Source organism: Rhinatrema bivittatum, chromosome 6, assembly GCF_901001135.1.
Source record: "Rhinatrema bivittatum chromosome 6, aRhiBiv1.1, whole genome shotgun sequence".
In the NCBI taxonomy this organism is placed as follows: domain Eukaryota; kingdom Metazoa; phylum Chordata; class Amphibia; order Gymnophiona; family Rhinatrematidae; genus Rhinatrema; species Rhinatrema bivittatum.
In genome coordinates, this window is record NC_042620.1 from 209,708,760 (window position 1) to 209,724,317 (window position 15,558).

General features: G+C 44.0%; 1 protein-coding gene across 3 annotated transcripts in view; it reads left to right on the top strand.

The window, feature by feature from the left end:
* LRCH2 (leucine rich repeats and calponin homology domain containing 2) overlaps window positions 1–15,558 on the top strand; it is a 395,406-nt gene that overhangs the window by 303,707 nt on the left and 76,141 nt on the right. For all 3 annotated transcript variants that reach the window (XR_003857457.1, XR_003857458.1, XM_029606513.1), the window contains one exon: window positions 7,042–7,086. Coding sequence is in view for 1 of the 3 variants with exons in the window: in XM_029606513.1 (XP_029462373.1) it covers window positions 7,042–7,086 (45 nt within the window). In the remaining 2 variants the exon portion in view is untranslated. The remainder of the gene's footprint in view (window positions 1–7,041; window positions 7,087–15,558) is intronic.

Below are 15,558 nucleotides of genomic sequence, written 5' to 3' on the forward strand. Positions count from 1 at the left end.
GGTCGTGATCACCTCTGCACACAGGGTCAGCGAGCTTCAGGCTCTGGTGTTGTACCCTCCTTACACAAAATTGTTTCATGATAAGGTGGTTCTGCTTACGCATCCTAAGCTCTTTCCTAAGGTGGTGATGGACTTCCATCTCAGTCAGTATATTGTCCTACCCACCTTTTTTCCAAAGCTGCATTCGCACCAGGGCGAGTGGGCTCTGCACACCCTGGACTGCAAAAGGGCCCTAGCTTTTTATCTAGAGTGTACAGCGGGCCATAGGCAATCAACACAACTTTGTCTCATTTGACAAAAATGGACTCTGAGTTGCAGTGTCCAAGCATTCCTTATCGAGCTGGCTAGCAGATTGTATTTCATTCTGCTACACACACAAGCGAGACTGCAGCTTGGCAGCCATGTTAAGGCTCATTCGATATGAGCCATGGCAGCATCAGTTACCCACCTGTGTGATGTGCTGGTGGGAGAGATCTGCAGGGCTGCGACCTGGAGTTCTCTCCATACTTTTGCCACACACTGCCTGGATAAAGATGGTCGATGTGAAAGTAATTGTGGTCAATTGGTCCTCCATAAACTTTTTCACTCATGAAACCCAATTGTGCCTACCTTAGGGCCCTGGGTTGGATTCAGGCTGTCTCCCAGGTTGTCACAGCATGGGTTGTTTTGTATATTGGCACCTACTAAGTGCTGCCTCTTTATAGTTGGGAGCAGCCTGTAGCTACATATTCATCATCCATGTGTGAGGACAATCATCCTGATTGTCCTAGGAGAAACCAGAGTTGCTTACCTGTGACAAGTGTTCTCCTAGGACAGCAGGTTGTTAGTCCTCACGAAATCCACCTGTCACCCAGCGGAGTTGGTTTTCATTGGTGTTTATTTTATTTTGGGGAATTCTATGATACAAGACTGAGGCGGGACCTCATGTGGATGTGTGAATAGTGGCATGCTGGGCCTGCTTATTGTGCCAGTCAAAAGTTTAGAAACTTTGCAGAAGTTTTCTGTGCTGGGCTCCATCTGATGATGGCCATTGTGCAAGCCTGGATAAAATGAAGAAACTTTTCGGATCTAAAAAGTCCACTCCATCCACATCCACGTCACAGTCCTTCACATCTGGGTGTCAGGGGGAGCCTCTCGACAAGCTTCCCCCTCGCTACTTCTCTGCCTGTATTTTCAAAGGACAGAGGGAATGATGAGCAGTCTTCTATGATCTCGCCAGTTTCCTCTGCTTCTTCGGTGCCGGGGAAAGACCAAGCCGAGCACCATGGGAGATCCCCCGCAAGCATCTATACTGGTCGACATCTGCACTTGGCTCCGGTTCTGGTGTGGTACCAGCAGCTGCTGAACTGCCACTGAAGCAACCCAGAGGCCCCATCCTCCGATATACCCGGGTGTCCCAGGTGTTCTCCACCGATATCTGTGCCGGGCATGTACCACCTCGGAGGACAGTGGAGACACTGGTGACACCTCGTAACCCTCCTTCAGTCCTGGCTTCACCGGACTTTCAGAAGAAGTTGGACCACAGGGTATAGAAAGGTGCTTTGAGCTCTGTGGAGCAGTGTCTCCCAGGTGTTGGTGGCTTCTAGAAAGCCTTCCACCAGGAAGTCTTATAGTTTGAATTGGAGAAGATTCTCCACCTGCTGTGCAGGGTATGACTTAGATCCATTCACATGCCCCCTTCCCAAGCTGTTGGACTACTTGTGGCACCTTTCTGGGCTTCAAACCAACTCAGTCAGGGTCCATCTTAGCACTGTTAGGGCGCACCATCGGGGTGTCGTTGGCACACCCATATTGGTGCAGCCTTTAGTGGGTCATTTTGAGGGGCTTGCCGCAGTTGAAGCCCCCTCTTCTGCCTCCTTTTGCATCCTGAAACCTCAGCATTGTCCTGGCGCGGCTCATGTGTAATCCCTTCAAGCCGTTGTGTTCCTGCGATGCGAAGTTCCTAACCTGGAAAGTTATATTCCTAGTGGCGATTACTTCAGCTCGTAGAATCAGTGAGCTTTCAGGCCTTGGTTACATACCTGCCATACACGAGGTTGTTTCATGATCGTGTGGTCTTGCGTACACACACCTAAGTTCATACCTAAGGTAGTGACTGATTTCAACATCAATCAGTTCATTGTTTTACCCACCTTCTTTCCCAGGCCTCATTCCCACCCAGGGCAATGGGCTCTTCATACTTTGGACTGCAAGAGGGCCTTGGCTTTCTATTTAGATTGCACAGACTGGGAGTGGCGATTGGTAAACAGACTTTATCCAATGGCTGGTAGATTGCATCGCCTTTTGCTATGCACAAGCGGGCCTTCAGCTGAAGGGCTGAATCAAAGCTCACTCTGTGTGGGCCATGGCAATGTCTGCTAGTGTTTCCTGTTGAAATTTGTCGTGCAGCAAGGTGGAGTTCCCTTCACATGCTCGTGGCCCACTACTGCTTAGACAAAGATGGTTGACAGGGCAGTGCCTTCGTCCAGTCCATCCTACACAATCTTTTCCAGACCTGAACCCAACTCTTCCTGGTTGGAGCCAGGCAGTCCCCGACCGACCAACAGCACCGCAGTTGTTGGCACTTTATTCGGTAACTGTTGATCTCACCTGCTAATGGGGACATCCTGGAGTTTGGTATTCACTCACATGTGAGGACTACCATCCTGTTTGTTCTAGGAGAAAGCGCAGTTGCTTACCTGTAACAGGTGTTCTCCTAGAACAGCAGGATGATAGTCCTCAGGAATCCCACCCGCATCCCCACGGAGTTGGGTTCTCCTTCCGTTTTGTTTTGGGGTTTTTTTGCTCGTATTTTTTTCTATGTTACGAGACTGAAGAGAGATTGTGCATGGACGCGCGGATAGTGGCATGCTGGGCATGCTCAGTGTGCCAGTCAAAGCTTCTAGAAACTTTGACAAAAGTTTTCCATGCCGGGCTCCATCAGATGATGACACCCACATGTGAGGTCTAACATCCTGCTGTCTTAGGAAAACACCTGTTACAGGTAAGCAGCTGCACTTTATGCTTAATTGCTGTTCGTTTATCCCATGCAGGACTATTTGAATATAACGTTTACTGTTTTGTTCTTGTTTTTGTTTTGTTTTTTAAATTATGAATGTTAACTTATTTCCCACCCAGGATTGTGGATAGGTGGAATACAAATAAATCTGTGTGACTGAACTCAGCAGCAAATAAGGACTTTTCAAAATAGAAATATGTGGCTTGTTTTGTAGCTATAGTGATGTAAACTGGATGTTTGCAACTCTTGTGCATATATCTGGTTGTGTTTCATAAATGATAAATAGCAATGGTAGTAGTAAAACTGGTTCATAAAGTTTTCCCAACACTTTTTACTGAAACAAAGTAATAAAATTAAAACAGATGTGCCTGAATATTTGTTTACCAGCAGAGGTTTTCAGCAAACACAGCCTTAGGGGGAAACAATTTAACAGAGATTGCCACTTCCTCTGGTGTCTAACACTTCAGGCTTAGTGTTCTCGTGAGGCATCTTTTTTTCATTTTAAGTTTGTGATCCAAACAACTCGTGGCATTCACAGGCACAAAAGTTCATTCCTGTCATAGCATGTATGTTACAAAGCTATTCAGAAACAGTTTTGGGGCTCCCGAGTAGGGATTGTTACTCCGTAATTCACTGTCCTGTTTTCAAAATGGTTTGTAGCCTTATGTGTCTATAATAAAATACTTGAAAACTGAGCCCCAGATGTTTTTCAAAAGACAGAAGCCTCTGCTTTCAATGCTGTAGTATTGGTAGGAAAATTAATTGGGCTAGAACACCCCACTGGCAGGTCAATACAGAACAGTGTGCTCAGCTGAGCGCACCGTTTAGCCCCCGTTTGGCCACGCGTTTTAGACGCGCTATTATTACCTCTTCTACTGTAAGGGGTGATAGCGTGTGGAAAACGCGCGGCCAACCACCCCGAAACGAATAGCGCTCATCACATGCAAATGCATGTGATGAGTATTTTAGTTATTAGCCCGGAATACTGAAAGTAAAATGTACGGTCAAGCCGCACATTTTACTCTCAGAAATTAACACCTACCCAAGGGCAGGCGTTAACCTTAGAAAGCACCGGGAAAGTGTACAGAAAAGAAGAAAAAACTGCTTTTCTGTACACCCTACGACTTAATATCATAGCGATATTAAGTCAGAGGCACCAAAAATAACCCCCCCCCCCCCAAAAAAAAAAAAAAAATCTGCCCGCTGATCGGCAGGTTCGAAAATGGACGCTCAATTTTGCCGGTGTTCTTTTTCCGAACCTGTGGCTGTCAGCGGGTCCAAAAACTGACACCGGTAAAATCAAGCGTTGGTTGTCTGACCCTCTGACAGTTGCCACTTCCGCTATTAAGAAGGCACTAGGGATGCGCTATTGTTCCTAGCGCCTCCTTATTAGCGCGACATCTAATTTAAATAGAGAATCGGGCGCCCAGGAGAAGTGCCTGGGCGCATGTCGGGAAAGCAGGCTCTCCCGCATATTTTACTGAATCGGTCTGTTAGATTGTCAACTGCTCCTTTTCCCAACCATTGTCCTCCTTCCAGTAGTTGAGGGTTTATGCAGTGGTGGCAGTAGTTAATTCTTCCCAAGGACTAGTTTCAGGTGCAAGTTCAAACTTTCCATCCCACCAACAGTCATGAAGTTTAGTGATCTCTTTGGAGATCAACAGAACATATACATATAATATTATTCATTTATATTTGTTTTATTTTCTTATCTTATTTTACCTTATTTATTTTGTAATGAACAGTAGTTTAATTTAGGTATATTGTTTTATTGCCTGTTTTGCTATTATTTTTATTGAGTTTTATGATTTTATTTACTTTGTGTATTTTTTATATTATTGCTGTTAATGTTATATTCCTTGTACATTGCTGTAAACGATGTGACGGTAATTCCAAACACCGGTATAAAAAAACCCAATAAATAAATACATTAAAATATCACATCTGTGAACTTTGGTCCAATTTCCTATTCCTGCTTTTCAGCTACTTTCTGAATCTTGCTGGTCCATTTCAGAAGGTAATTTTCGGACTGAGAGCCTGATTTACTAAGGCTTTTTTCCCATTCTGTGTCTATGGCAAAAATGCTTAGGAAATGAGGTCCTGAGTGCTATATGATAGGTCTTCTATCCTTGCTATGCACTAACAGATAGTTCCTATTCCTTCACCTTGATTATCAAAGGTAACATGCTAGTTTTTAATTGCTGGAAATTATGTCCATAGGGCATTTTAATACTGCCAACTATTTTGGCATTGTTAAAATCAACCTAATAAATGAAGGTTGACCGACGTGCCGCAAATGCGCAGTAGAGAGCAGCTTTACTGCGCATGTGCGGGCGAGCACGTCGGTGTCAGCCAGCGTCAGAAAAAAAAAAAAACATGGCGGCGTCGAGTGGCAGCGGGCGGCGGCGGCAGCGGCGGCCAGTAGCGAGGGAGGGAGGAGAGAGAGAGAGAGAGGGAGGGACGGACTGAGTGAGAGGGAGGGAGTGGGAGGGAGGGACTGAGTGAGAGGGAGGGAGGGACTGAGTGAGAGGGAGGGAGGGACTGAATGAGAGGGAGGGAGGGACTGAGAGGGAGGGAGGGACTGAGTGAGAGGGAGGGGGAGGGAGGGACTGAGTGAGAGGGAGGGAGAGTTAGGGGGAGGGACTGAGGGAGGGGGAGGGAGGAGTGGGTGAGTGTGTGGGAGGGAGGTAGGGGGTGGGGAAGAGTGAGGGGAGAGGGAGAATGAGGGAGAGGTGAGAGACAGGGATGTGAGTAAGTGGAAGGGGGAGAGGGAGAATGAGGGAGAGGTGAGAGACAGGGATGTGAGTAAGTGGAAGGGGGAGAGGGGAGAATGAGGGAGAGGTGAGAGACAGGGATGTGAGTAAGTGGAAGGGTAAGAAGTTGTGGAGCAGAGAAAAAGGGAGTGGAGGAGGGCTGAGGGGAAGGGGATGGGATTGAGAGAGGGTGGGGAGTGACTGAGGGAAGGGGAGAGAGGTGGGGAGTGACTGAGGGAAGGCGAGGGAGGTGAGTGAGGGGAAGAAGGCAGTGGGAGACAGAGGGTGAGTAAGACTGAGTGGAGGAAAGGGGAGGAGTGAACGAGGGGAAGGGGGAGAGAGGGAGAAAAAGTGTAGAAGGGTGCTGTTAGAAAATGGACTGAAAAAAAATGTAATGTAGCCCGTTTTAACGGGCTTAACGGCTTGTACTGCTATAAATAACAGAATTTTCTTTAAAACATTGGTCAAAACCTATTTGCCCTTGTAGAAAATTTTTTTTTCCTAGTAAATATTTTACAATTAATAGCAATGCACAGTGTAAAACTAACTTGAAACTGCACTTTTACCCTTAATACTGCCCTTATTAAGACATGCTGAAAGAATGAGCAGAGCACAATGTGTTATGCAAATGTATGGGGTGTTTTGAAATCTTTTCTTATTTCTCAAAAACAAATACTGTAAAAAATTCTTCTTTTGATTTAGTGGATTATTTTGTGGAAAGCAGAAGATTTTGCGTAAATTCAATTAAAAGTAATGCGTATAATAGCTATGTGGAAGTTTTAGTAGAAGATGCATTTTAAAAATCATGTGTCATAGGGTCTTCAAAGTATAAACCACACCTACATTTGTATTCTGAAATTGATAACTTGTGAGAAAAATAGCCATGCCTTTCAGTGTGCAGTAATTGGTAATTAAATTCTGCTAGCAAAAATAAATGTTATAAAGCGAGAGAGAGCTAGGTTAAGATATGCACAGGTTTGCAGTTTTTTGCTTCAGTGTTTGACTTAAATGACTAGGTGTGAGTGAGTGAAGGAAATAGACCTACTTTTTGGGATATGCAGGCTACTTGGGAGCCAGACTGGTCACTGTCAAACAGGATGCTGAGCTCAAAGGACCCTAAACTGACCAAGCGTGGCATATCTTATGTTCTTATGTACATTATACATTAATCTTTACAGTACTAGAATATACTGATAAATTTTCCTCTGCTTTTATAAAGAGGGATAGTGTAGCTAAGATGTTCTACATAATTACAGGGCATTTAATGGACTTTTTTTGTCTTCTTTAAAGTACAAGTCTTCTAGGAAGAGTTCAAGTGGAAATGAAAATGAAGAGGTGAGAGATGACTATTTGCTTTGAAAGGCTGCAGTTAGCCCAATTGCTGTCCTAAAATACATTTTCTAACAAAAATTAGAAATTGGAATATTAAATTCAGCCAGCTTTTATTGTCAGTTACTGCCTGCTGAATGTGTGGTGTTAACTGCTACTTATGTGTTTTGAAAACGTTTTTCTAAGTGTTAATGTGGGGGTAAAAACATTGTTGAAATATCTATTTGTATGAGCTGTCTTTGCCTCATGCCTACTAGCATGGGTACACTTGCTTGATTTTAATAATAATCATTTGTAAGCATCAGTATTGACACGACTTACAAAGTTAAACTGTATATATACAGCAATGGTTCTCACATCCATCCTTGTACTCACTACACAAATCTGGCTTTCTGGGCAATCAAAATATGCAAATTAACCTGGGTCTTAGACCACATAGCCACAAGTATATCTCATGCCTATTCATTGTTAATATCCTGAAAACCACCTGTTTTGAGGGCTATGAGTATCAGATCAGAAACACTGATGTACAGTAATATAAAACAGTCTGAATACATGCACTGTAAATTCAAAGAACAGTTAATTGAAAAATGGCTATCCATCTTCTGTTCTTGCTCATCTCACTGCAACTTTCATACCATCAGTTGATCACATTTTTAAACAATGATAATGAAAATAGGGATATATGTATTGGGCAAGGCTTAATGTATCATAGAAGGCAAAACTTATCTTAAAAGTAGCAGTTACTGTTGCATTGAAAAATAGTTTAAACAGAATTTATTGGCTATAGAAAGTCTATACCCTTTGAATTTTTTTTATATTTTGTTGTCTCAGTGTGTTAGACTTACATTTTTTTTCCCACTCATTAGCACATCTTTCAGGGCCAAAAATATTTTATTTGGAGGCAAAGTATATATGTGTAAACAAAACTGAAATCCAACAGTTGGATAAGTTTCTCTCCCCCCCCCCCCCCCCAATTCCTATTTGATAAAAGCACCTGTGGCAGCATTTACAGCTGTGAATCTGTTGTGGTAAGTGTTCACTAACTTTGTTGAAGTTTTTTAAAGTTACTCGTGAGTATTGATGGATAGCAATTTTTAAGTCATGTCACAAATATTGATTGAGGTCAGGGCTTTGACTTGGCTACTCCAAGACATTTATCTTTTTGTTCTTTAGCCACTCCAGTGTAGCTTTGCTTGTGTGCTTCAGATCATTATGCTGAAAAGTGAACTTCTATCTTATTTTCAGCTTTCTTACTGAGGGCAACAGGCTCCTCGTGGAATTTTCTATATATTTTCTCCATTCATTGTCCCTTCTCTCCTGACAAGTGCCCCAGTCCCTGCCAATGAGAAACATCCCCACCAATGCTGCACATTAGGGAAAGCATTCTCTGAGTGGTGTGCTGTGTTGCTTTGCACCAAACATAATGGTTTGTATTCAGGCCAAAAAGTTCTATTTTAGTTTTGTCAGTCCACAGAAAGTTTTTGGCAGATGGCTACAGTGTTCCCTGAGTGTTTCTTTGCATTCTTCAAATGAGATTCAAGGTGGGCTTCTTGAGTATTGGCTTCCTTCTTGCCACCCTACTATACATACCAGATTTGTGGAGTTCCTGGAATATTGCCGTCATATGCACAGTTTAATCATTCTTGGCCACGGAAGATTGTTGCTCTTTCAAAGTTGCCATTGGCTTCTTGGGTGCCTCCTTAATCTGTGTCCTTGCTTGGTCATCCAGTATGGAGGGATGGCCTGATCTAGGCAAGGTCTTGGTGGTGCTGTTCACCTTTCATTTCTTAATTGTCGTGACCATATTCTTTTATACCCCAGATCCATGTCTTTCCACAATTTTGTATTGGGGTACTCTCGACAGCTCCTTGGTGCTCATGGTTGGGTCTTAGCTTTGAAATGCACTATCCAGCAGAGAACCAACAGGAACTGCTAAATTTATCCTGTCATCATGTGACTCTGTACAATTTAATACTGGCAGGGCCAATTCACTTAGTATGTGCTTTTGAAGTCATTTGGTTACACCAGAGCTTTAAATATTTACAGTTGCTACAGAAGTACAAGGTGAGTGAGCATGTGTCAAGCCAAGCTACTCCCTTTTTTTTTTTTTAATTTCTACTTAATTTTCTAAGGAAGTCTAGAATATATTTTTCACTTGGCAGCTAGGATGCATGAATATGTGGGAAAACACACCATTTTAATGTATTTTACTTCCCAGGGTATAAGGCAACAACAGGTAGACATTTTGGAAGGAAGTTTCACTTAAGATAAGTTTCCCCACTATCACATTTATTATATATAGTGGATTTGATATGCTCACTTTGTACTTGCAATTGAACATTTAAGAAAGTGATTTAAAAGTGTGCAAGACTAATCATTAAAAAACATATCATAGCAAGAGAGCAACTGAAGAGACTATCGAGCAAAGTTGCAATGCTTAAATTTGTCTTATGAAGGTCTCTCTACCTCACTTAGCAAATTGGTAGTTCTCATTTATTTTTACTTTCTAGAGCTACCATATATCCCATGCTTCTGACTAGGTTCCCTTAACATAATTCCTTTTCTTAAAGATGATCATTCTGAAGGATGTATGTTTTAGTAAAGTTTGGTTGTGATTAAGTATATGTATTGAACCATACATTATAATGATCATTTAACCTTAGGTCAGCTCCTATCTTTTAATCTCAGTGACATTTGTCTCCATTTGTAATATTAGTTGAGTATTTGGTATGGATGAGTAGACTAGATTGGCCCTAATGTTCTTTTTCTGCTATCGTGTTTCTATGTTTCTATCAGGCCCAGTGATCTCCTCTCTTAGTTGCTTGAGAAATACTATTTACAAGGATTCTAGTACTTCCTGATTTGAGTAGATTCTGCAGGTGGCACGCTCCAATCTACATCTAGTAGAATTAATATCTTAATAACACTTCTGCTTTGCATCCTATTTTTTGGCTTCTTTCCTGCCCATATCTATGTTTCCTTTGTGATGGCAGCCTAGAGATTACACTTTATATAAATATTTGACCCTTTGGTTTCTTCAAGACAGTCCACAGCAACTCGGCTGCTTCTTGCTCACTTTTTATTTCAATGGTTTTTATTTTATTATTTAAAGCTGCTTCTCCCCCTTTTTTTTTTTCTTAGTTTGTCCTTTCTGAAAAGAGTATAACATGGTATTGGTTATTTCCCAGTCCTGATTATCACTGAATCATGATTCAGTGACTGCAACTACGTACATCTATATTCTCTTCCACCATCATGGCTTCTAAGTTAATGATGTGATAAACTACAAACATTTGCATATCTGACTTTCTAAGTTGTTTTTCTACCTCCCCCTCCTTTTTGACTGTTCCTTACTAGAAACATCACAAATCACCCCTCTCTTGTCTGACATGCCCTTTTGCTCACCTCAATCTACAGTCTTCCAATATCCATCTGGTATTTTAAATGACCTCCAATATATTACTGCATCAGTGTATCCATATTCTAATATAGGACTTTGTGTACCTTTCATGTCCCATGACTTCATTCTGCTTACTATGTCTCCTGCTTACCTGTGCACTTTTGCCTTTCTCCCTTGATTAACCTTATTTAAAGCCCTGCTCACTAATTTGTAGAGTTTATGAGCAAAGAGAGTGTTTCCATCCCTTGCAGAATGTAACCCCTCTACTCAACAGACTATCTTGGCATACCATGTCTTGATCCGAAAAACCAAATCCCTGTTAACACTATTCACACGGCCAGATGTTTATCTCCAGGATGTGTCTATCTCTTTCCATGCCTTTGCCCTTGACAAGAAGGATTGATGAGAAAATTACTTGTGCCCCTGCCTCTTTGACCTATATTCCAAGTACAATATAGTCATTCATTTTTTAATCTGTTCGGCTTCATATCTAATGGTATAATTGGTACCCACATGGATGGGCAGCATGGGGTTTTAGTAAGAGGACGTGATGAGCTTTGGCAATCTTTCTACTCTGTCCCAGATTTAAGCTTCTGGCAGATAGCACATCTCTGTGAAGAGCATTTCCTGTCAGTAGATGAATCCCTCTGTCCCATGTAAAAAGGAGTTGCCAACATCCACCCACCTTCTCTTCGATATGGCCTCTGGAATGCTCTTCTTCCCCTTTTCTTTGTATGGCATGTGATTCTGTGACCGCATGTTGATTCTGTAAGGGGACTTGGTAGTGATATGCTGTCTGCTGCTGGAAGTGGTTATGTTCCAGTTTCTGTGTAGCTATAAGCAATGTTTCCCCTTTCTCACAGGACAAGCAGGATGGTAGTCCTCACATATGGGTGACATCATAGGATGGAGCCCTGTAGGAAAAACATTTCTGTCAAAGTTTCTACAAAGCTTTGACTGACACTGGCACACTGAGTGCACTGAGCATGCTCAGCCTGCTATTATCCTTGCGAGCCACAGGTGTCTCCCTCAGTCTTCTTTTTTCCTCTCTGTGAGAAATTTTAACACTTTTTCCTCACGGAAATACTTGAACCTTTACTTCACAAACACTTTTTCCTGCATGGGTCTCCCTTCGCGTACGTTTATTTGACACTCGGTGAGTACTATGCCCTGTTTTTTCGGTCGGTTCCTGTCACCTCCCTGGCCTGCCAACTGACTGCAGCCTTCCCTCTCCCTATGTTTTCAGTTAGCCACACATAGCCTGCGAGTGTCCCTCTGTGACACTCTGCCTGGTTATTAGCGCTAGTGGGACAGGGACGTCCACGGTTTCTGTTGCTGCCAGGTTCCCTGTCGATTTCCTCGGTACCCTCACTTAGTCGATGCCCCCATTGCTACCATCGGTACCCCCTTTAGACCATCCTGGATTCTTAGATGCCATCGGTACCCCTCCCCCCATGGTATTCTGATGCCATCATCTCTGCATCGTTTCTATCAGTGCCATCCATGGCACTGATTTTTCCTTGGGTTTCATCGGTGCCATCATTGCCCAGATGGATGCCATCAACGCTCACCTTTGTGTCGTCGGTGCCATCCATGCCCGGGTTGATGTCATTGTCACCCAGGGAACTTCCATCGATGCCAGGGTCATTTCCATCGGTGCCCAGGACATTTCCATCGATGCCCAGGTCCATTCCATCGATGCGGCCATCGATTGCCCAAGTCCATTCCATCGATGCGGCCATCGATTGCCCGGGTCGATGCCGGTATCATTTTTCCTATGCCAACGATGTTTTTTCGATTATTATTATTTGATGCCACATCGTTCCCATAGATACCTACACCGATGCCGTCAGTGCTTTTGTCACTGTTTTCATTGCTCTGCCAGAGTCATCGACATTTTTTCATGTATATATTTTTGACGATATCCTCGAGGCCGCTTCGGCCGCCATCAACACTGTCAATACCGACATAGCACTGCCACGTAATGCCCTCGCCTGAACACAGTGCTCCATGCTTTGGGTTCTTATTAAAGCCCCGTATTAGCCTGCGACACTACATAGTGCCAGGAGCAGTGCAGGCATGCTGACAGTCCGTCATCAGTTGCCATCCAAGACAGCGAGGGCATCCATCTCGGCGCTGGGGAAAGACCGGGCCGAGTACCGTGGCATGCATCGTCACCGACACGGTGACCGTCCGCCAACAACGCCATCCATCGGTGCTATCCTTCTCGATGCTGGACAATGCTCGGGCTGAGTAACATCACCACTGCCATCGACACTGTTCTGCACTGTATTGGCAGTCCTTGGTGCTCCAGAAACACCGGAACGAGTTCCGAAGAATTCTGCACTGGCATCACGAGACATCGAGCCGCTGCGACGAGGGCCGGGTCCACGAGCTATTAATCTGCTCCCCTGTTCCCGAGGCGTGCCCCACCGACATCTGTGCGGGATTCTGGCCCTCCACTAATTACGGTGGTAGTGCCAGCCTTGCTCAGCCTGTCTCCTCTATACCTGCGCCACCATACCAGGCGTCTACTCCCTCGATGACTCCTGAAATCCACGGAGCCATCAATCTTCACAGACTCGTCCTTCGGCGATCCACGTCGGATGGTAAGTACCCGCTTCTGTAGCATTCCCATTGAGATGTGTTCTCTAATTCGAGCCACATGGTTTGAAAAGTTCTAGGTCATGTACCTTCCAAGAACCGTATTAGTGTCACATATCACTATGCCAGCTATGTCAGCCATAATACCAAGAGAACCTCTCTATCTTTCTTTGGGATTGCATCAAGACATCCTCCCGTTTTCAGCAACAAGACTCTGTACTGATTAATGCTCTGGCTTCTGGTTCCTGATTCAGAACCAAAGTTCCAGGTGCATTCGCTGATCTGCTAAACATGAGATCCAGCATATACTGCCTCAAGTGCAAGTCCACCTCGAAGCCTGACGACAGGTCTCGGTGCCTCCTTGTACAGCACACAGAAATCCGGGTAAAACTTTACCGCTCATGCTCCCTTGGGAGGTTACATGATATCCAGAGTACATCAGCCCCTCCAGTTGGTCACCACCTGGTCTCCCAACTGGCCAGATATCAGAGCGGCCACCCCACTTTGTACCAAGGTTCCCAGTACACTCCCCCAGACGCTACAAAGCGCATGAGGGGAGGGGGGATTGGGGAGTTTTAATTTCACTATTCTTTCTTTCAACAGAAAGTAGTTACACTCCGCTCATCCTGAACCTCAGAAATACCAATTTTCTTCAGAAGGCACAGGTAAAATGGTATCTCTCGTCACCAAGCTTCCGTATCGCAGTAAGTACATTACCTCTAATCTTTCTATGTGCTTCATGGTGAGTCAACAATATTACAATCCCAAGCTCTGCCGGTTGCACCAGCTTCGGCAACTGGGGTATTTCATTGAATCACTATCTGTGACTGCTGTTTCTCTACGTAATGCAACATCATTCACACTTTCCTTGCATGGACAGCTGCATAACTACAGTCAGTCCACGCAAGGAGCTCTAACTTCTACATGACTCACTAAAAATTACTACCTGGGATTACTGTCACTGCCATAAATCCCTTATACAACACTTCTGGACACCACAGTCACAATGACCTTCCTGTCCAGAAACCGCGCAGACATTCTAATAAGTTCTTTCATATCCCTGCGCGCATATTCCATAACCTCAGCCCCTCAATTCTTCACTGTCGGGCCATAGGGTTTTTTTTTACTATGCACTGTCCTCATAGATCCAAAACTGCTATGGGTTAGATTCAGTGAAATTCCATTATCAGTGGGTCTAAGCTGTTCAACCGCTTTCATCCCTCATCCATATTGCAGATCTAGAACCAAAACCTAGTCTGCTTCTCCTCATGCTCGCATTTTCTCAGGGTTGTAGAGTTTGACTAAAAATCTTCTCAACCCAATATGCGTCTATTCCGCTCCAGGCACAGTTTCGCATGAACTTCCTGGAGCTTGTAGCCATGAGTTATACCCTTATGCCTTCCAGTACTGCCTCTGCAACAAATCTTTGTCCATGCAGACAGACAGCATAGGGACAATGTGCTTTCCAACACACAAGCACGCACAACCTCTTAGCTGCTCTGCAAGGAAGCTGCGCAGCTCTACCCTTGGCCCTTGCTCACTCCATGCATCCTCAGGCCACTTATCTAAGAGATTTACTAAATGCACTAGCAGACCTTCTCCATGTAGGTTTCCATCCTCTCGAATGGTCTCGGATTACATGTGTAGCAGGAAAATCTTCTAACGCTGAGGTCAACCGAACTTGCCCTCTGCGTCTGAATCGAATCATACGGTGCACAAATTCTACTCTCTATACATGTTTCCAATGTGTTCCCATAGATGCCTTTCTTCCATCAAGGGCCTCTTAAATGTGTCTCTTCCGCTGCCTCTCATAGCCAGCACTCTTCTAATGTTGAACCGGGACGGGGTTCACTGTTCCTCAGACCCACGTCCTGGCTGAGACCAGTATGCTTCCCATACTTCTCAATCCATCACACCAGAAACCAATTTGCCTTCTCACAAGTCAGTCTCAAATCGTAGACTCACTGATGTTCTCAGGTACTGGTAGCGTCACAAAACCTTCCACACATAAATCCTACCATTCAAAATGGCATGATTTACCACATGATGCATACAAAAGGATATTACCTTTTTTCTTCTTTCTACACCACTCTTTTCTCTTCCTCCTTCGGATTCTGCTCCCCAGACATCCTCCACATAGGTACACCTCTGTTCCAATTGGTGTATCGTTTGGAAGTGGGGATACCCGATTAACGGTAAACCCCTTCTGAGTCAGCTTACCATGGATTATCCACTGATCAAGCCGCTTCTATTTTCACTAGTCACAGAATGGAACGTTTATCTTATCTTTATAAGTCTCATAGGTTCTCTGTTCGAGCCTTTCCATTCCTGTCATTTCTGCCAACAGGGTCAGTGAGTTACACACCTTGTTATATACTCATCCGACCCTGTGTTCCTCCGTGACCAAGTGGTTTTACGTATTCAATTTCATATCCTTCTTAAGGTAGACGTTGCATCTCACCTTACTCAGA